General features: G+C 54.0%; 2 protein-coding genes across 2 annotated transcripts in view; both read right to left on the bottom strand.

The window, feature by feature from the left end:
* Positions 1-496: 496 nt before the first annotated feature.
* Positions 497-7,087, bottom strand: WDR6 (WD repeat domain 6). Its single transcript, XM_077822514.1, has 6 exons — positions 6,968-7,087; positions 3,007-5,479; positions 2,384-2,464; positions 1,922-2,038; positions 1,230-1,348; positions 497-1,040 (listed from the first exon to the last, which is right to left on the bottom strand). The coding sequence occupies exons 1-6, from the start codon at positions 7,035-7,037 to the stop codon at positions 556-558; spliced, it is 3,345 nt and encodes a 1,114-aa protein (XP_077678640.1). The 5' UTR covers positions 7,038-7,087; the 3' UTR covers positions 497-555.
* Positions 7,088-7,684: 597 nt separating this feature from the next.
* The window catches only part of P4HTM (prolyl 4-hydroxylase, transmembrane), a 28,465-nt gene continuing 15,166 nt past the window's right edge, over positions 7,685-20,983 (bottom strand). Inside the window, exons 4-9 of the mRNA XM_077821697.1 lie at positions 20,114-20,210; positions 17,549-17,711; positions 14,617-14,802; positions 13,980-14,070; positions 13,244-13,367; positions 7,685-10,631 (exon numbers count right to left, since the gene is read on the bottom strand). Coding sequence (XP_077677823.1) covers positions 10,414-10,631; positions 13,244-13,367; positions 13,980-14,070; positions 14,617-14,802; positions 17,549-17,711; positions 20,114-20,210 — 879 coding nt within the window. The 3' untranslated portion in view covers positions 7,685-10,413. The remainder of the gene's footprint in view (positions 10,632-13,243; positions 13,368-13,979; positions 14,071-14,616; positions 14,803-17,548; positions 17,712-20,113; positions 20,211-20,983) is intronic.

Genomic DNA, 20,983 nt, shown 5'->3' on the forward strand with positions numbered 1-20,983 from the left:
GGTACAGCAGGTCAGTGGGTGTCACAAAGCCTGGGTTCTGTTCTCAGCTCCGTGGGTCCCTGCTCATCACTCCCACACCATGTCTCAGTTTCCTATGTGGGACACCGGGACTGAGCTGACTTGCTCCAGCTCCCAAGCAGCGTGGGGCTTCATCAGCATGTCAAGGGCTTGGAGACCCCTGGGCTACGGGGCTCCAGAACAGCCAAGTGTTATTAGGGTCACTGGGGGGGGCCTGGGCAAGGCCCTGCTGGGTTCCCAGGCTGCTCTGCCCACAAGGAACTGCCAGTGTTTGAGATGCATCCTCGGCTGACATGCCAGCTCCCCGGGGACTAGGGCCAGGGTGAAGCGGCAGGATGGGGTGCCAGCTGGAGAGAGGGTTTAGAGGCCTGGTCCCCCTCTCCCAGCTGGGGACAATGGAAGCAGAGGGCTATGGAGGCTCTGCGGTTCCTGTGGCAAGCAGGCACCCTACCCCCCACCAAATAAGGCAGCTGAGGCCTTGCCATGTGCTCCCCTTTATTCCAAAGCCCTGGAGGAAGGGAGCTGCTGGGGACTCGCTCAGGCCATGCACCAGACAATCTCTAGGCCCTGCCCGCAGAGCACACAGCCATAGCCCCGCTCCTCGCTTCCCCAGCAATCCAACTCAGCCACATCTGCCACGTGGCAGAACCTGCTGCCCAGGAAGACGAGGCTGTCCTTGCGTAGATGCCAAAGCGTCAGGCGCTGGTCCACGGAGGCGGAGACCAGCAGGTCTGGCCGCAAGACCCTGAGTCCTGTCACGTGGGCCGCATGGGCACATGGCCTTGAGAACGCCTCCAGCAGGAGAATGCGAGCCCTGGCACTGGCTCCAAGGGGCACTATGTGCCAAGGAAGGGAGGGGGACGGCTCAGTCAGGGCTGTATCCACAGCAATGAGACAGATGTGGATGGAGCCATCATCACTGCCACTGGCCACAAGATATCGTCCTGCCGCTGTCTGCCGAACATGGAGGCTGTTCACGCCACAGCTGTGAGCCTGGACAGCCAGGGACGGGGCCCCCAGAGCTGAGAAAAGAAGAGCTCAATGACAACCAAGGGCACGCAGCAACAGACACCTCCGCTGCAAAGGAAAGTGGCTGCTGCCATGACTGCCTGGAGGTGTCCCTGGGAGGCAGTCCCAGGCACCAGCTGCAGAGAGCCCCAGGGGACACTTCCAGCAATCAGTGCAGTCAGGAAAGCTGGGGAAACACCTACCGAGGGGCCGCAGCTCTCCACTCGCCAACTCCAGGGCGGCTGCAGCATGCTCAATGGTGGCAGTCATGTCCCAGAATGCAATACTCCCATCAGTGGCAGCGCTGCACAGGAAGTGTCTCCTGGGAAACCAAATACATTGGGGCAGGTTCCTGGCTGAACTAAGTCTAGATTCCTGGGCCCTGAGGTTCAGTGCACAAACCAGCTGCCCTGGGTGGCACGCAGTGGGGGAGTCTGCAGCGAGTCCAGTCCCTGCAGTGAGCAAACCCTTGGATCTAGGCTGCTCCGGTCTCCAGCGTTTAATCTGACCACAGAGCCATAGCACCCTGAGCAGTCACAGCGCGGCTGAGGCCTGCAGCTGTCCTAGCCCTGGATTGCTGGTGAGGGTAGGTTTGCCAGGCCAGTGCAATCTGCACACAAAGCATCCCTAGATCCCTGCAGGACGGAGTATATGGGACCACGTTGGCTCCTACCCGTGCAAGCTCCGCTAGGATTAATTCCCCAGTTCAGATGGGAGGTTTGGAGGCCAAGACCCGGGGCAAAGCTATCCTGTGGGTGAGGGGTGCTGGTCAGAGGGGGCATGAGCCTCCCTGTACCCCTCCTCTTCGTCTGCTCTCCTCCAATCACAGCTGAAACCATCTCTCCCCATCTAACTGCAGGGATGTCCGATGCGGCACAGTGCAAACAGTGCTCACCTCCTGTCTCCCGCTACCCTGTGCGTAAATGTCTCCACTTTCAGGACGCAGCGCTGGTGGTGAAAAGACTCGGCCACAAGCAGCAGCTTCTGAGCAGGCTCCAGCATCAGGAAGATCCTGCAGTAGCAGCAAGGGGAAGGCAGTCAGGGCAAGGGAGCGGGGGTGCACAGATTTCACTGCAGCTCTGCCCGGGCGCCCATTCTCCTGCCCCTCTGTCTAGATTCAGGGTATGTTCTCCCAACTCAGAGAGGAGGGGAGCAGTTGGGGAAGGAGGAGCGCTTTCCAGCCCCTGCCTCCACACAGGAGGAGTTAGGAAGACCAGGGGATCAGCTGTTTTTGCATCTCTTCCTCCAGGGCTTTGCTCCCTCTCTGGATCACACTGTGTCTCCTTCCCCTGGCAAGCTGGAACAGCCCATTGGGGGAAAGCAGGTCTCTGGGATCAGAGCTGAGACTCCTCCTTACCGGACAGATCCATCACTGCAAGCGGCAGCCAAGAATAGGCAGGACTCATCAGTATCAGCCACAACTGCAATGGACATGTACCTGGAGCAAACACAGCAACCAGTCAGCCCATTGGCTAGTCTCCACAGGACAGGCAGATGGCCAATCCTGTGCCGGGGCACCACAGGGCAGCCCCACAGCTTGACTACAACCCCCAGCACAACACACTGCATAGCTCTGGCCTCTCAGAGGAGACAACAGTAGGGACTGATCCACACCCTAGTCCCTGCCTCCACACTGGGAGCAGCAGAGCCCTGCCCTGATCTGCAGACTGCGAGGCAGATCCCACCAGCCTGGCAATCTCCAGGTCGACCAGAGGTATGAGGGACATGGGGTGAGCTCTCTAGGACAGGAGGGCAAAGTCCCTTTTCAGCTGGGCCCTCAGCTATGTGACTGGGGTAGGGGAGAGAGGGGAGCAGGGCTCAGCCATCCTGAAGCCTCAGCATCAGCAGAGCTCCTGCCTGGACTGAAGGGCTGAGGACTGCAGGGGTCTCAGGCTCTCTCTCCAGTGCCCTGGCAGGAACTAGCTCCCCATGTGGCCCCAGCCCACATCCCTGTTTCCTTAGGGAATGCTGGGGTGTTACCTGGTTTCCGGGTCCATCTTGATGACTCGGTGCTTGTTCCTCATGCGATCCCAGTGCTCGTCCAGCTGGTGGGAGGCCACGTGGATGACCTGGCAGGCCACGCCACTCCTGGCATCGTGGTCACAGCTGAGCAGGAGCCTGTAGCACTCTATCTCAGCCCTGCCCCCTGCAGAGAACAGGAGAGCAGACCAGGTGGCTGTCTCCTCCTGCCAACTGCCACTGGCCACGGCCAGAGCTCTCACGCTCGAGATGTGGTCGCTGATGGCTGCGAGTGGAGCCAATGAATAGGATGATTCGCTGACGGCAATCACATTGGCAGTCATGTCCTCACTGCTGGTCACAAGGATATCCACCGGGCAGCACCCGCGGGTCCTTATTGTGCCCACATGCCGCACGCATGTCAACTCCCGCCCATGCAGAGGCTCCCTCAGCAGGTGCTGCCTGCTGGGCCCGCCCCTGCTCTGGTAGACGAAGATGTCCCCAGACTTGATGTAAGCAAAGACCTCGGAAGCAAGCCAGCGGCTGTAACTCCACGAGCGGTGACCCCCGCCACATGGCACACAGTGCAGCTTCTCGTTGGTCCGGGAGCTCCACAGCACAAAGTGGCTTGCATGGAAGCCCAGCACCAGCAGGTTCCCACCAGGGGTGAAGTGCAGCTGTTCGATCCACTCCAGCCCTTTGCATGGCTTCAGCTTCCTGAGCACCTGCAGCTGCCGGTCCTGCACTCGCAGCTGGCGGTAGCAGCCGTCCCTGCCCGTGCTATAAACAAAGCCATCATGGCAGGTCACTGAAGTCACACCCAGCTTCCCATGAAGCCCAAAGAGCAGGGAAATGGGACCTTGAACGGGGCGGTTTCCTTCCCCCTGGGAAGAAATCAAACCTGGCTTGTCACCGGAGTCTTTACAGACCAAACCATGACCCACAGGGTCATCAGCAGCATCCCCTTGTCCTGGCACAGAACAGATGCTAAAGGCAGATCCCAGAGCAGTGCTGCAGGGAAACAGCAGCAGTGAGCCCCTGCGGTCACCACAGACCAAAAGCCCCTCCTCGGGCAAGAAGGCCACGCTTGTATGCCACCTGTGCCTGCAGACTGGCAAGAGATAGCAACATTTCTCCACCACGGAAGCCACTCGTCCGGAGGAGCAGCATGAGACCTCCAGCCAGAGCAGAACACCCCCTGGGCCAGAGGCAAAGAGCACATGCTGGCTAGGATCCCCATGTGGGCATGCGGCCCAGCTCAGGCTGTGGACCTTCCCCTCATACAGCCTCTTCTCCTCACTTTCTGTGGGGCAGCAGAGGGGAAAGACTTTGACATGCCCCGTCAGATTGCCCATGGCACATAGCACGATGCCGTTGGCTAGTTGCACAACTTCCAGGAGACAGTAGGACTGATAGTTTGCATCTTCCATGACCAAAGCCCAGCGTTTAGAGGCCAAGTCGTAGCTGTAGATGGCCCCCGCATCAGTCATCACGAGGAGCTGGCTTGCGTCTACCAGCTTTACGGCCTTGGGGGATCCATTCCTATGGGGCGGGCTGAAGTTTAGTTGCACAAGGCCATTCCCATTGGGTTCAGGTCCTCTAATGTGCCAGAGTCTAACCCCAGTGTCAGCCCCACCTGTGGCCACCCAGCCCCGTGCCTCATAGACAGCCACTGCCCTGATACTGCGCCCTTTGTGCCCTCTGAAGCTCTGAACAACCTCTCCATTGTAGTTCCACACAATGCAGGCAGCGTCCTCCCCGATGCTGATGAGATAGTCACTCAGCAGCCTGACAGACCACACCCTTGACTGGTGGCCATAACACACCAGGAGACAGCGCACTGGATCACGAGGTGCTTGCAGGTCCCCAACATCCCACACCCTAATGCTCCGGTCATCCGAGGCTGAGGCCAATATGCCTTTGCTCTTCAAGTAGCAGATGCTAAAGATGACTCCGTCGTGTCCACTGACCCTCCTCTGGGGTTTTATCCTTGCTTCTTCATTGCTCCCGTCAGCCACGCACCAGACCACAAGCTGGTTAAAGACTGTGCCAGCCACTACCACCAGCTCATCCCAGCTGTCTCCAACCAGATAAGCAGAGTAGAGGATGCACTTCTCCTCGCAGTGCACCTCCCGCAGGGTCCTGTGACTGGCATAGTCATAGAGTGCCACAGAGTTATGGCCAAGGGCTAACCCAACGTGAGTGAGGGTCCCTGTGCTGCCTGCCAGCCACTGCAGATCCCATATCCAGTCGTGCAGCTCACAGAGCTGGCAGAGTTCAGTTAGACTCACTTCCTTCCCTCGTGCACATAGCTCCAGGACAATGAAACCTTTGCCCCCAAAGACAGCCAGAGTCCTCTGCTCAGCTTCTGAGGAGGGACTCCTCCGCTCCTTGATCCCGTGGATACGATGGTTCTGAAGCACCCTCTGCCAATGGCTCCCCGCAGCTCCGCCGCCAGCATCCAGGCTGTACACAACCACGTTGGGTCCTTCACCTAACAGGCAGCAAGTGATCAGAGTTATCCCCCTTCCCAGCAGTGCCCTCCCTGGGCCGGCGCAGCACCCGCCACTGCACCGGGCGCCCCGTCCCTCCACAGCAGCAGTTGGTGCCGCAGCGAAGGCTGCACCGGAATGTCCCCTTGTTTGCCAGAGGCCTTTCTGTCTGTCGGCAGTCATGCGACAGAGGGGTCCCGCAGGCAGCAGCCGGCAGGAGACGCCTGGCATGGCGGAGGAGATGCAGGGCTGAACGCAGGAAGGGCCGGTGGATGAGCTGCACCCAGGGCGGGCGAGCACCAGACACGTGCTGACCAGCCCAACAGTGCAGCCCCGGGCTGACAGGCACCATGTGTGTGGCTCTGTGGTCGCCCCATTGGGATACGCAGGCCTGTCTCGCCCCATCCAGCCCTCCGCAGAGTACCCAGGCCCTCCCCCCTCGGGGTACACAGCCCCCCTCTCCCAGCTTATCCCCCAAGGTACTCCGCCCCCCTCCCAGGAAACCCAGCCCCCCTCCCCCGGCTCGCTCTCTCCTCTCCCCCCCCGGGGTACCCGCCCCCCCCGGCTCGCTCAGTCCTCTCCCCCCCCCCGGGGTACCCGGCCCCCCCCTCCCCCGGCTCGCTCTCTCCTCTCTCCCCCCCCCGGGGTACCCGGCCCCCCCCCCGGCTCGCTCTCTCCTCTCCCCCCCCGGGGTACCCGCCCCCCCCGGCTCGCTCAGTCCTCTCCCCCCCCCCGGGGTACCCGGCCCCCCCCTCCCCCGGCTCGCTCTCTCCTCTCCCCCCCCCCGGGGTACCCGCCCCCCCGGCTCGCTCACTCCTCTCCCCCCCGGGGTACCCGGCCCCAGCTCATCCCCCCCCGGCTCGCTCTCTCCTCTCCCCACCCCGGGGTACCCGCCCCCCCCGGCTCGCTCTCTCCTCTCCCCACCCCGGGGTACCCGCCCCCCGGCTCGCTCACTCCTCTCCCCCCCGGGGTACCCGGCCCCCCCCCGGCTCGCTCTCTCCTCTCCCCCCCCCCCGGGTACCCGCCCCCCCAGCTCGCTCACTCCTCTCCCCCCCGGGGTACCCGGCCCCCCCCCCGGCTCGCTCTCTCCTCTCCCCCCCCCCGGGTACCCGCCCCCCCAGCTTGCTCACTCCTCTCCCCCCCGGGGTACCCGGCCCCCCCCCCGGCTCGCTCTCTCCTCTCCCCCCCCCCGGGGTACCCGCCCCCCCCCGGCTCGCTCTCTCCTCTCCCCACCCCCGGGGTACCCGCCCCCCCCGGCTCGCTCTCTCCTCTCCCCCCCGGGTACCCGGCCCCCCCCTCCCCCGGCTCGCTCTCTCCTCCCCCGCCCGGGTACCCGGCCCCCCCCTCCCCCGGCTCGCTCACTCCTCTCCCCCCCAGGGTACCCGGCCCCCCCCTCCCCCGGCTCGCTCACTCCTCTCCCCCCCAGGGTACCCGGCCCCAGCTCACCCCCCCTCCCCCGGGGTACCCGGCCCCCCCGCGCCCGGCCCCACCTGCCACGAGCCGGGCTCCCCCCACGAACCGCAGGGCCGTGACAGGCGCCCGCAGCAGCCGCGGCTCCATGGCGGGGGCTGCCCGGGGAGGAGCCCTGGCGCGAGCCCCCAGGCCGGCCGGGCACGGGGACCGGAAGCGGGAGATCAAGGCCCCGCCCACGTGCCCACCCACCAATGGAGAGGCTCCTTACTGGCCCGCGAGGCGCTCCGCGTCCCGGTTCTGTAACGCTGCACCCAATTGGCCGGCGGTCGCGAGGGCTGTTGCGTGCCCTAGTCTCAGCGTTCGCGGCGCCAAATCCGTGCACCTGGGCCCGCTGCCCACGTGGCCGGCGCCCCAGACCCCCCCCGGAACTGCCCAAGCTCCCGCTTCGCTCACGCCGCCAGCCCCTGCGGGTCAGCTCAGGGCACGGGTCTGTGCAGCGCCGAGCGCCGAGCACCCCGGGCCCAGGCACTCCTGCGGTAACAGCATTGATAGGTACATGTCATAGCCACCTGGGGCACTTCCAGTGGCCAGCGCTCTGTGAGCAGCCCAGTCCTGCCCCTGCAGCGTTTACCCAGTCAGGTGTGTCACACCGCAGTGCAGCATCGCCCCACGGCACCCCCTTGCGATGGGATGACACAAACAGGTGGCGGGGGTTCAGAAACCTCACGGGGCTGGGAAGGGTGGAGGTTTGCAGAAACCGGCAGCACCGAGAAACACATCCTCGGACTCTGGCATTAGTAGTTTTCAAAACTTTATCTTCAGAACAGGCAGCTTCTTTGCACATGAATACAATACAATAAATTAAATAAATATTAAATAAGGGATGAACAACTTATCAGGTGCACACGAGGACATGGAAAACAGAAAACCAAGTACAGACAATGGTCAGTCACTTGCACATGCAACTGACAGTGCCAAGTCACTCAAATGAGCTAAGAGTAGCAAAAAGATTGAATGCAGGCTTGAACTTGGCAGATCCAATAAAAAGTCATGCCCTCTGAAGAATACATAAAACGACATCACATCACCCTGTGAAGAAGGCATCTGAGCTACATCATCTTAAAAAAATAACGTACAAAATCCTCCATTCTTAGATTAGTCTCTGCTGATAAAGTGGAAAGAACACAGGAAGGGGCAGCAACCCCCCCAAAGTACACACCAAACCCCAGAATCCCTGTCAAGAACATACAGTTAGAAAGGGTCATTGAACATGACAGGTCATTGGAGTCTTGTTTCTATTCCCGCTATGGTTACTCTCTTCCAGAAGACCCTTTACAATACACTCCTGCTATCCAGCTACCTGCTCACTAAGTGGCAGCAGGTTTCAAGTGTGCACCTGGAAGAGACCAGTAATGCAACACACTGTTAACCCTTTGCAGTGCCCCTGGTAGGAGATCCCCTACTGCAGGCTTGTTTCTGGATGCACCTTCTTATGAGACACAGAATGCTGATAGGGTCCCTCTTGGTCTCCTTGTCTGGGAGGGTTGCATGGTGACAACATGCATCACTAGCCTCGTGCATCTCATATTTCTACTTGAGTAACAGTATAGTAACACAATAATAAGTATTAGCAACATACCCAGTTTCCTAGTGCTGGGGCTATAGGACAACCCCCATTCTTTGGGGCTAATGTTCTGCTGAACATTTCAAACTGCTCCCAAAACCCAGAGAGCAATAAAAGGGAATTAGATTTCATACCAACACCTCCTCCCTCCCCCGCCTTCTGTCATGGCTAATCTCCTTGCTAGGCAGGGTAACTTGCAGCAGGACTGTCCGCAGATTTCCCTGATGCAATAAGTTGTCTCTCACGAGCATGGCATGTAACCTAATACTATAACACTGAGACAGAGCTGTGATCATCAGTGCATCCACCTGGCCTTAGGCCTGAACACCAGGCACTGAAGTAGCACACTGAGCCCTCTCCTCAGTTCAGCAACCTTAAAATAAATAAATAAGCAAGCCAACCAACCAACCCACCCATCTCTCTCCTCGGCCACAACTCCAGCCACATCCTCAGCAGGTGGCTGCACATCCAACAGGCTCACTCAGCCCTAAGGGCTGCATGGACCTTCACTTGTTGACTTTCTGGATGTACTAGCAGTGAAGAAATCCCATCTCCAGAGCTTGCAGTCATGCATTCAGCACGTGCCCTATGCTGTGGCAAGACAGGGATCTATTTCAGTCCTCACTACATTTCAAATTGTTTCCCTCCCACAAAAAAAACACTGACTGAAATCTACAGCAGTTAGGGAAGAAAACGTTTCAAGCTGAGGCAAGCTGGGAGTGACCAACTCCTCAGCACGTGAGGATCAGATGATGATACACGGAGACGTCTATTGTTCAGTTGTCCGGAGAGAGGCACTGGGAGTCATTCCCCCATGTGCTTCCAATTTGCTACAGACACATTGGCATATATACGTAGCTCCATGACTGGGGGGCAAATGAATCACTTGGCAGAAGGAACCTTCACGAAACAGCCAAAAACCTAGCAAGGCAACCACACAAATCACGGGGTTAGAGTGAAACTCTCCCCCCCTTCCCCACTTACCCCAGCCCTGCTGCTATTGCACATAAAAGCTTCCCTTCTCCCTGATAATCAGCACAACTTAAAAGCATTTCAGAACCACATCAACCCCTGAGAAGGATTCACCATTAGCATTATGCTGTAAGATCTCCGTAGTCACACAGCTGCACCTGCAACACTTCCCTTCCTCCTAATACGGAAGGAGTGACACCCTCTGCCCCCTAATCAGTCTCACATCATGGGACTGGAATTTAGGGAAGTGGCTTAATGCAGAAGCTCAGTGACCCCACTTCCCATGTTCCCTCCTGGATTATACAGCCTCCATACCAGAGGGCTCAGGCTTGGCTGACAGTGCTGCCAATTACTGGTCAGGAGAGCCGAGCTGATGCTCTCATGCTCTGGAGGGAGAAGGGACTAGCAGCAGGATGCTCTAGGGACAGAAACTGGCAGGTGCCAAGGAAACCCCTGTGGAGGCAGCTAAAGAGAGACTGAATCAATTTCAATGGGAAAAAAACAGAGACCCAGGATTAAGAGGGGTTGAAACCCTGCAGAGCCACTGACAGCACCTTTCCCCTGCAGAAGGCCCTGCCTGGAGAGGCAAGAAGCCTCAGCTAGGCAGAGCTCACTGATACTTGGACCTCCCCCACAAAAAAAACCCCCCTGAAATAAAAATACATGTGTTATCAAAATCTTCCTCAACCTCTGTCTCATTAGCATGAGGCCTGCTTCCCAACATGCTCGTTACTGGAGTGCTTTTCCCAGTCTGACCAACAGAGATGCAGGTTACAGCTGAGCCTGAGACTTCTGCAGGGATGTGTGTGGGGAGAGGGGGAACGGTAGAATACCAAATATAAATCAATATAAACTAAACTGGCAAGTGCAAAAAGGGTCCCACAGTGTTACTGAAGAGGCATCTCCAAGCCCAGCTGTGCTGGGACACTACAATTCCACATGCATGTTGCTGTAGGATTTATCTACAGTCCATTCATTCTGGGCCTCATCCCCCTCTTTGGCATAGTGAGCCATCTCCTGCTGGAATTGGAGCTGGCGCCTCTTATTGGGATCAACATTGATCCAGTTGTTGGCAATCCATTTGGTTCCTTGAGTGACGAGGCAGCCTCCGTGCAGGGAATATTCATCCAGGTCGCCAACCCAGCCTGCAGAAGGAAAATAAACCATAACTGTCAAGTTGGGAAGCACTGCACTCTACTGTACCTCACAACCCTGCAGTGTCTCTCTAGGGCAGTGGAGTGCAGACAAACATGTGGCCGAGGACTAACTTCTGGCCTGCACATATTGTTCTCCTGTTGACAAGTACAACTATCCAGCCCAAAAGGAGATGCCAGACCACGCCAGCTACTATGATTTTAGGACAGTGACTTGGTTTAAGGGAGAAATCCAGGGATTAGCTTTGCCATAGCTAGCTAACTAATCACTACCTATGGACTTAACATTGGTGGATGTGAAGAACAGTTTTCAAAGCAGGACAGAAATGACAGATGTTGCCAGTAGAAGGCAAAATCCCATGGCTGCTGGAAGGTAAAATCTGTATTTTAAATTAATTAATTCTATCATGTAAAAGAAACAACTGACTTTACAGCAGCTATGGCCAATCCCCAGCACTTTCCAACAGCACTGCTGATTCTCTCTGACCTACTCCGCATCAAACTCACATCAGCAGCTATTCTTTGTATTCTGTTTGTTTGTTATTGAACAGAGCCACTGGGATCTCGATTACAGCACAGTGAGGCTCTCTATAGTCTTGTGCAGTGGCTGGAGCCCAGACCTGTCCTTCAGTCTCCCCATGGCAGCGGTGCCTCATTACCTTCTGCTGGGATTTCCTGTAGGTGAAATCACAGGCTGCTCACAAGGCAGCTGTAATCCCCTTTCCCTTCTCCACCACGATCTCAAAATCTAGTGTAGTGTCTCTCTCATGCGGCCATCAGGGGCTTTTCTTGGGGCCACAGCCTCCTGGGCTGTGATTGGGGGAAGAGAGGGGGACAAAGTAGCAGTCCCTCCCTATTGTTCCTGGTTGCACCGCCTTGGCGTTGGTTGCTGGGACCCTGTGGAGAATCTGGGGAACAATGCTGGAGGATCAGGCAGCCAGTGAGTTCCCCACCTTTCCAGGGGCAGTGGGGTTCAGGCTTTAGGCTTCAGCCCTGGGGTGGTGAGGCAGAGGGGGGGCAGGCTCTGGCCACTGAGCTTGGGGCTCCAGCCCCCACCCCCCATCTTCCCCCCCATTGCCTCTGGCCCCCAACACCTCCCCCAACACCCCCCCACCAATCCAGGGCTTAATTTGTCCCCAGGCTTGACAGGGCTGAGTAAGTCTGCTGTGAAAAGCGATACTTGTATGCTCGTTAATATCACTTTTCACAACAGACTTATTAGCTAGCAATAAATAAATGACAATGATTTGGATGTGTGCATGTGCATATTTATTCGTGTTTCCTAAAGCTAATTAAGTATTTTAGGAAAAAAAGTGAGAGCACGACCACCAGCAAGAGCAAAAAATGTGCCCTGAGAACTCCTGATCTAGTGTCCCAATACCCTGGGTTACATGCACCTGCAATTAGGAAGATTCAAGCATATCCCAACCCTCTGTTTAGTCTGACTAACAGAAAACAGAAGACCAGTATAAAAGGGAGCAGGCATTTACCCATATATGTTTTTGAAGTGTTAAGAAATTTTCATCCAGTGGATTCTAATAGGAATCAAGAGGTGCACAGGAAATCCACACACGCCACTCTAGTCCCAGTATTATGGACTAGATTTTCAGACAGACGTGGTGCGCAGCACAAGCATACATTCAAGTGTCTGATTAGCTAATGCACTGACCACTATGTGTGTGCCATCATGGTAACGGCAGACACACTAACACAGAGCTAGACTCTCTGAAAACAATATCCTGTGAGATAAGAACAGTGGTCCCCAGGATTAATGCCTCTGCACCAGTGTCAGCACCTCTGGCTCTTGGGACTGGTTTCCTTTGACTGTGCCAGCTCTGACTCATCATGGAGCTTTGGCTTTGACATAAGCGTAACACTAAGCTACGACATCAATGACTATAAACTTGAAGGAGGAGAATGCAAAAAGAGGAGTGACTGTGTCTCAGCAGTGCAAACAGCTACACCCCGTACTTCATCCAATGGTCAACATGCAGGGGGCAAAGAGGTACTCCAGTTATCAGGAATGAGGAAACCTGTGCTGACCACAGGGAGTAGGGACACAACTGCAGGTATGATATCATGTCATGGGGAAACCTGATGTTGGAGCAGGAATGGATGGAGGGAGATTAACCTCACAGCAAAGTCCTGTGTAGGCTGTATTTTCTCCCCACATCCAAGATCTGATGGCTCTCTCCCTTTCTATCACACTTGGGCAATCTGTATAATGCATCATGCCAAAAGGACACTCTTAGAACTGAAGCCCAGGTTCCAGGATGGGTTAGAGCTCACACAGTTGAAAGGAAAGCAGCTAGCAATGGCTGGTACAGCCAAGGTCTTAGTCTGCTAATTGGGGAAGTTTTCTAAAGAAGTTAGGAACCATTCTGGCTGTAAACACAGGAAGATTCAGCCCAGCTACTACCAAGGAGAATTCAGCAGTGCTCATCAGTTCCTGGCTGCTGTTCCTTGGCCATCCTTTCAGAATTCATGTGAAGAAATGCCCTGACCCACAACACAAACAGCGAGGCCCAAAGAAACAGGCTGCTGTCCTCCCAAATCCTCTCTCTTCCCCTCCCAACAGGCATAGTGCTGAGGGGGGACAGTACCTTCCCCATCTGACAGGTAGTTGTACCAGAAGACAGCAGTGCCCTGCTGTGGCTTCACTTGCAGGTTGCCCTTATCACAATTTTTCCGCGTGTCTCGTAGATCAACATCATTCTGAATCAGAGACTGAGAAAAAGACACGAGAATAAACACTACCCCGCAAATAGGACTGGGATGAGGAGCCTCTGCCCCCCTCCATCATATCCCCCTTTATCAGACCCTCCATTAAAACAGCTCTGTTGCATTAGGCAGAACAGGAGGCTCCCCTCACATTTGCAGCAGCCAATTTAGGCAGTACAGAAGTCAGTGAGCTGCCCGCCCTCCCCACCCTGCCCCAGGTGCTCTGCCATCCTTCTGGCCACGTGAATAGTCTCCCGTTCCCTTTGTGCACCAGCTAGAGTGACAGCGAAGTGCATGCAATGAGGAGAGCTTTCATCCTCCTGTGAGGAAATCTGCCAAGATGCAAGAAGCAAAGCAGAACCGGTGCTAGGGCACTGGCTCACTCTCCCCAGGAGGCTCTCCAATGTCCCCCTGTTAGACACAGCCCTGTACTAGTCTCTTCCTTTTCGGCTTTGCCACATGCATTATCACTTGGTTTAAAATGTTCTCTTTTCCCCTAATTAGAGAGTATAGCATGTGTAAACCCAAGCCCCAAATCCGCCTTTCCCCAACCACAAACAAACAAACTCGGGCCAGCAAAAACACAGACGGGGGCAGGTGGGGGAGAGGCTCCTTTACCATCTCTTCATAGGTTCTGTTATCAGCTATAGGGAAGATGGTCTCTCCTCCCCCCGTCACATTGTTCAGGTAGAACAGCACTGTCACATAGCTGTAAAACAGAGAGCACAGCTGCTTACAGGGTGCAACTGGAATAGTGAAGATACCCACAGGCTGTTGCACAAGCCCTTCCCTAAACTCCCTAACCCCACAACCAATGGGCTAGATTTGCTGGCATGTGCATAGGGGCTCAAGGATGTATTGCCTGGCCCAGAACCTGAATAGACTGTTCTCCAAGGAGAAGGCTAACAGGGACCATCTCATCTGCTCCTAATGGTGTGGCTAAAATGGAGGATTATCCCCACTATGGAGCACTGTTCTAGCCTCCAGTGGGGATGGGCCAACAGCTTCCTGGAGCCAGTCAGTGCCTCTCTTGTACTGGCCAGAGGGATAAAAGGGGTTAACCCCCTCAGTCTCATTTCAGTTGAGCAAGGTAGCAAGCAAACCCACAATCTATGTGCAGTGAAGTGAGCTGCCTTCAGCCCCACATCTCACAGCCAGATCATTTTAGATAGGTCTCTTTTTAAATCTGATCCCAGACTGAGCCCGGTCACCAAGCTGGCTTGGTGTGAAGCTAACAGCTAAGCGCACAACTCACCGACAGGAGGTCTCAAAGGGAGCGCTCTCATTGGCGATCAGTTTGGTGTGGCTACAAGCTGTCTCTGGGAACACCGGCCCGCTGTCCACGTGAGCATGGTAGTGCCCTCCCTGGTCATATCGCACAACCTGCAGGGGCTCGCTGTGCTCCACAATCTCAGGAGGCAGACGGGTCAAGCGCATCACCCTGGGGAAGCAGGAATGCAGGTCAGGGAGAAGCAGAACAAACCAACCTCCATCCATAGAGGTTTTTAAGGCCTGGCTTGACAAAGCCCTGGCTGGGATGTTTAGTTGGGGTTGGTCTTGCTTTGAGCAGGGGGTTAGACTAGATGACCTGCTGAGGTCTCTTCCAACCCTAATCTTCTATGAATCCCACTATGCTCACCAGGAACGTGCACAGTGCTCTACAGATAGGGAGATGCTTCCTGCCTCAAAGAACCTATCTAAGAGGAGGAGCAAAGGAGAAGAGCTGCAGCAAGTGGGCCCAGTGATAACTAGTCAAGGCCTTGATAAGACAAATCGATGATTCTCAAGTGTATAAACTATCCCACGGCGTCTCTCCCTGATCTTATGAGTTGGGGACTTCACACAGGTGTTAGGGTAGAAGAGTCTCCAGGATGGATCTAAGTGCAGGGAAGCTGGTTCCTCCCTTTTGAATCCCTCCTGTAGGATCCAGCCTGCCTCACAGCCTGTCAGCTCCAGCACCCGGTTTCCCCATGGGATGTCATTCTCAGCTGAGACGCAGAGAGCATTTTAAATGGTTTAAAACGTTCTCCTTTCCCCTAGTTAGAGAGAATAGTGTGTGTAAACCCAACCCCCTCAACCCTGAGCAGAAGCCAGGAGCCTGAGGTAAAGGGAACGTGCCAATGCACGTTCAAAAGGTACCCTAGAGGGGGCTCTGCCTGAATGAATCAAACTGCATTAGAACAACACACAATGTGGCAATCAGCCAGGGGCAGAAGGTGACATTTGTCATTTAAGTCAATTGATAGGTCACCTCGTTGCAGTAGCGAAGGGCCTCGTGCCAAGAAGAAAGGTCACCAGATACCCAAACCTGCTTATAAGACGACTGGAATGCATGTTTCTGCGAACAATTCAACGATGTTTACTCACTGCACAGTCAACATCAGCACTATACAGTTGGTGAAATGGACCAGTGACCAGCACCTCCCTGCTCTAAGGAACTCGGGAGTCCAGAGGACCAGCAGGTACCAGGTGTACTTTTATACCTGAGTTTCTTTGGAAACACTGTGCACAGCACCACACCTAGTGCATACAGAATAAGGGGACCCATTGCAGAACTGGACAGCCAGAACAATGGAGCAGAAAAGCCTAGTCAGTGTTAATCAGAAACTTCCTGGCTAAGCTGCTCTCACTCAGCAGGGCTGCCACTTGCTGGGAAAGATTCCTTTCTGTACATGTCCCTGGAGATCTCCAGGTGCCATGTCCTCCCCTTCCCAAAGGTCCTGCAAATGACCCTATAGAGTTCAGAGATCCTTAGCAAAGCAGAGAGACCATGATAGGACTGCATGGAAGGGCAGAAAGACTTAGTTATCAATAGCCTTATCACATTTCTCATCCATCCCTCTGCTTCCTGTTCTGCATCATCCCCAACAGGATTGAGGTGCATGGGAAGCGAGCAATGAGACCAGACCTTCGTGCTCTAGGATTTCTGTCCCCCTCAAGAACTTCCTACATCTCCAATCATCCCCAAAGCGAGCAGGAACCTCTCAGATACACTGTCTGTAAGAACCCAGAGTAGTTACCCCTTTGGGATAGGGGGAAGAGGACTCCAATGGTAGGCCAGGATCACAACATCTGTACAAGGATTATGTGGGCTCTGGCTTCTGAGAATCTCCAAATCCTACGAAAGATTTTAATAGCAGCCTTTGGAATAGTAAGCTTCCGCTTCAGCAGGGACACACCAACACTGCCCAAAAAAGGGCCACGCTGGCATTAAACCAGGAGCCCATGGGCTCCAGCTAACAGGCACAAAGCAAACAGCAGCTGCTGCCCCACTCTGGTCAAAGTGGCATATAACACACTGGGACCAGTTCTCTTTTTGGGACACACTGAAGAGGAAAAAAGAAAAGGAGTACTAGTGGCACCTTAGAGGCTAACCAATTTATTTGAGCATAAGCTTTCGTGAGCAAAGAGCCACTTTTAGGCCTCGAACCACACTTTAGCCACCCACTTGCTAGGCCAGGACTAATTCTCTCAAGCCCACTGAGGCCAAATGATCTCCCGGGAGATGGAAGTGACTTTCAGCTGCATCTGTAGTGAATGAGTGTCTCAGATTAGGGCTTGTCAGGAGGGCTGGGTTTGAGGTCTGTGCAGGGCTGAATCCAACCTCAATGGATGGACAAATGGGGCCAAACCTTCACAGCAAGGCATATCACTGGATGTATGCTCAATGGATTAAACTGGTTTAGCTAAACTGGAATAAAACTACATTTCTTAGCAGTCAGTTCTACTTGGGAGAGATTCAGGGAGATGTACAAGTAGTTAAAGTAAATACACAGTAATTACTGGCAAATTAGCTAACCCTTGGAATAGGCAACAATTTCACCCGGTGAATGTTTCCATTAGTTATCCCATGTAACACTGAGTCTTTGTGATTCTATGAGGCTGCTCCCAGAAGCAAAGAGTTGCTGAAGGCTTCATTTCTGTCCACAGAACAATGCATTTGTAGATGAATTTCAAGCCTTAATGGGAATCTCCCTCTTCGGTGTCAGCATTCAGTGATCCCTTCTTCCAAAGGCTCTTACCCCATGATGACTGAACAGACCACCACCACTTTGTGTTGTCCCGGGACCCCAGGCACAGCTGCTTTGCCTTATGTGTATACCGCCCCCACCATGAGTGCCCATCCAACCTTTCCCCGACACAATGGCAGTGTCTACACAGCATCCTTCCCCTGCCAGTGCCTTTACCTTTGTCGTATGGACCTCATGACCTGATGTGCCCCCTCACCCTGGTACAGCCACGTGTGTTGGCTGTTCCGCACCAGATCACTCATCTTCACTTTCTGCCTCCCCATGTACTTGTGGAAGTCACGAATGTTTAGCTGTTTAAACTCCTCCAAACTCAACACACCTATGAAAGAGAAGGAAAGCAGGCTGTCTTTTCAGCTTTCTGGTCCAGGTGCATATTTCCCTGGTAGTGTCCTGCCTTCAGGGACAGTTACCTACCGAAAGGCACCATAGGGTTTTACCCTTTGAAAGCACACCATTCCAAGGGCCTGCAACTGTGTCTGAGGGCTGCACTGGCAACTCACTGGTAGCCAGAGAGCCACATCTGAGAGGTGTTAAATAGGGAAGACTGCACTTGCTCTTGTCTTCACAGGTGCATCGCCATATTAGAGACAACAGGTCCCAGCATGCAATATTCCGTCTTTATCTGGGCAGAGGCCATGCTGGGACCTCTAGGAATGCAACAGCCATGAGATGTAGAACTCTGGGGCTACATTTTGGTTACCCATATTTTCACTGTGAAGAGCTCTTAAAGAACACAAAGTAATCTACCAAAAAGAAATAAACAGCCCCTCCAGATTTGCCCTTTGAAATGCCTTAGCTAAAAGGCTGCACTGCCACTTGTTACTGGATGAATAAATGGACTCTGATTTGAAAACTCTGCAGAAGGACTCTGCCCACATTTCAAACAAGAACGTATCTGCCAATTTTAAACAGTGAATGCAAAACAGTTTATAAACTGATTGTGAAGCTTTTCTGCATTTATGTAATTCAAAGACAAAGAGAAACATGAAAGGCAAATGCAACAGAGTATGTTATAGTTACTGTGAGAATGGCAATAATCAAGAAATGAGATGTAAAAGGTGGCTTCCATTAAAACACAGACATTTTCTTCCACGGGTGTCCTGATATGCATGCCTGGACTCTCCACTGTAATGGTGATGTGTGAGCAGCAGAGGGCAGGATTATCTTTTTGTCTTTCCCAATTTATGGAAGACCCTGACATTTTCTATTTTAAGAAGAATCAGGTTTGGGGGTCTAGCCCCGTGTGTCATATGCTGGCAGTGTGGCAACCTCATAGACCAGCACAGCAATCAGCGTGTACCCAGACAGCTCTGCACATCTAACTGTGGACTAGAAATGTTAGCCTCCAAAAGGAGGACCAAACACCCAAACCAGCTGCCCCTGAACATAAGAGAACTCCCTGTGCTGACAAGAAATTATGGTTCATAGCCACAGGTGGACATAGAACCCCACTGTCCCCTTTCCCAAGAGGGAAGAAGGGGGCTTGTCAGAGGGAAGGTTAGGACAATTTCCCCAGATGCTGAACTATTAGCTGTCACCATTTCCAGCTGTCTGCACACACCCTTCTGTCCCAACCTCCCAGTCCTGCCCCTCCGCCCCGCCTTTAAGGACACAGTGCCACTTCCAGGTTGTGAACTGGCCTGCCCATTGTGCTGGTAACAATGGAGGGGAGCAGGACTCTGGAAGTGAGGCCCTGCCAATGGCACAGAGCACGGCCCCGGGATTGGAACTAAAGCTTCTCATTTATTAAAGTTCAGACCGTTAGATAATCCTCCCTTTACCCAGCCAAGGACCTCATGAGCCAAGAGAGCACTGAGGCAAGCATGCTGACCGGATATTTAGCCAAATTTCCCATTCACCAAATGCTGCTCCCCAGCTCCAAAGCAGTTCCTCTGGGGCTGCTCAGAGAGCCAGGCGACTGGAAGTGAGTGTGCACAGACTGCATGTTTACTTAATTTGATTAGGAAATGGAGAGTCACTCAATTGACGGCACTCTAATTAGAGCAAGAGAGGTTAAACTGCATGCCTGGGACAGCGGGAGCTCTTGGGAGGCCAGGGGAAGGACGGGCGGAACTGGCTCTTGGAACATATTAAAACTCTGATGGCAAGAGAGAGGGAGAGAAGCACCAAGAGTTGACTGAGGAAACTGCCTTCATGTCCACTGACCCCGACACCCTTTCATCAGGAAGGGGAGCTAGTAGGGCAGCTCTCCAAATTTGTGAGCAGCAGGAAGGAGACATGACTCACCCCTGAAAAGGTGGGAGTGTGGCAGCAGCATCTTACAGCTCTGGTGATTAAAGGGGCTGCAGGTCCCCAAGAACTAACTAAAGGGAAACAAAGCAGAGCTGCACCCAAAGGATTCTCCATTATGCAGTGGCACAAATTAAGGCATAGCTTACAGGCAGAGGCATGGGTTCTGTTTCCAGCTCTACAGGCAGCCTTTTGTGTGGGCTCAGGCAAATCACTTCTCCATTTGAAAGCAGGGTGTGTGTGTGAGACTAAAATCTACCTACTTCACAGGGGGGCTCTTAGGGTTGGTGGTGACTGGCAAAGGGAGAAAGCGGGCTTTGTGCCTGGATTCTCCATTTTGGTATATATAAAGCAGGCTTTTTCCACAGATGAGGCTCTGGATCCAGCCTCACATTACAGCACTGGATCTGGTCTCCAATACGCTAGAGATAAAAGAGATTCTCAGAGGCTGTATTTCAAAGCCCCTCTCACCATTGCCATCAGGATCTGCCTTGACTGCCGTGTACATCTCCCGGATGCTCTGAGGGGTCATCCACCTGCCATTCCCTAAGCGGGTGTGGGTCAGCACCTGAAATTATGAATAAGATAGTCACATCCTGGGCAATGATTTGCTCCTCTGTAATGCTAATGAAACCCTATGGGCTGGTAGCTCTGAATCCTGAGAGAGCTTCTTTGAAGACATCAGGTAGCAGGGCTCCAGTGCAACACCTGAGAAAGGGATTCAAATGGAAGCTATTTTGCAACCTTAGCTATAACAGTGTGACCAGCACCTGCTCTAACATTTCAATTTATGCCATCATAAAGCACAGCTGGGAGTAAGCCAGCCAACAGCCAAGCAAAGGCAGCACGTGTCTTCCTTTCCCTTGGAGGGACAGTCAACTGAACAGCTACAGAGTTAATGTAGTTCACTTGTGCCATTTAAAGACTTTCATAGGGAATGGTTTAGAAAGAAATGTTTGCTCTGAGGAGGATCCAGGAACGAAACGCCTCAAAGAGCTAGAGACAGACTGACTCCAGGCTTTGGAGGAAGAAGGTCTGTTCTGCAGTCACACTATGATCAAGAGCAATACTCAGCAACTACATAGGAGCTTTTCAGCTACATACCTGAAGTTACTTCACAAAGGAGGGTAAGGGTCATTAGCCCCATTCTACACCTGGGGAAATGTGAAGCACATCCAGGGGAAATGACTTGCTCAGGGTCACACACTGAGTCAGAGGTACGACTGGGATCCAGGTTGTGACTCCCAATCCTGTGCTGTAACACAATGGCCGTATTTATTCGGAGGCCTTCTCTGCACTTGCTTACCCTAGCGGACTCAGTAGCTTACACACAGATCTAGA

This window comes from Eretmochelys imbricata, chromosome 7 (assembly GCF_965152235.1).
Source record: "Eretmochelys imbricata isolate rEreImb1 chromosome 7, rEreImb1.hap1, whole genome shotgun sequence".
NCBI lineage: Eukaryota > Metazoa > Chordata > Testudines > Cheloniidae > Eretmochelys > Eretmochelys imbricata.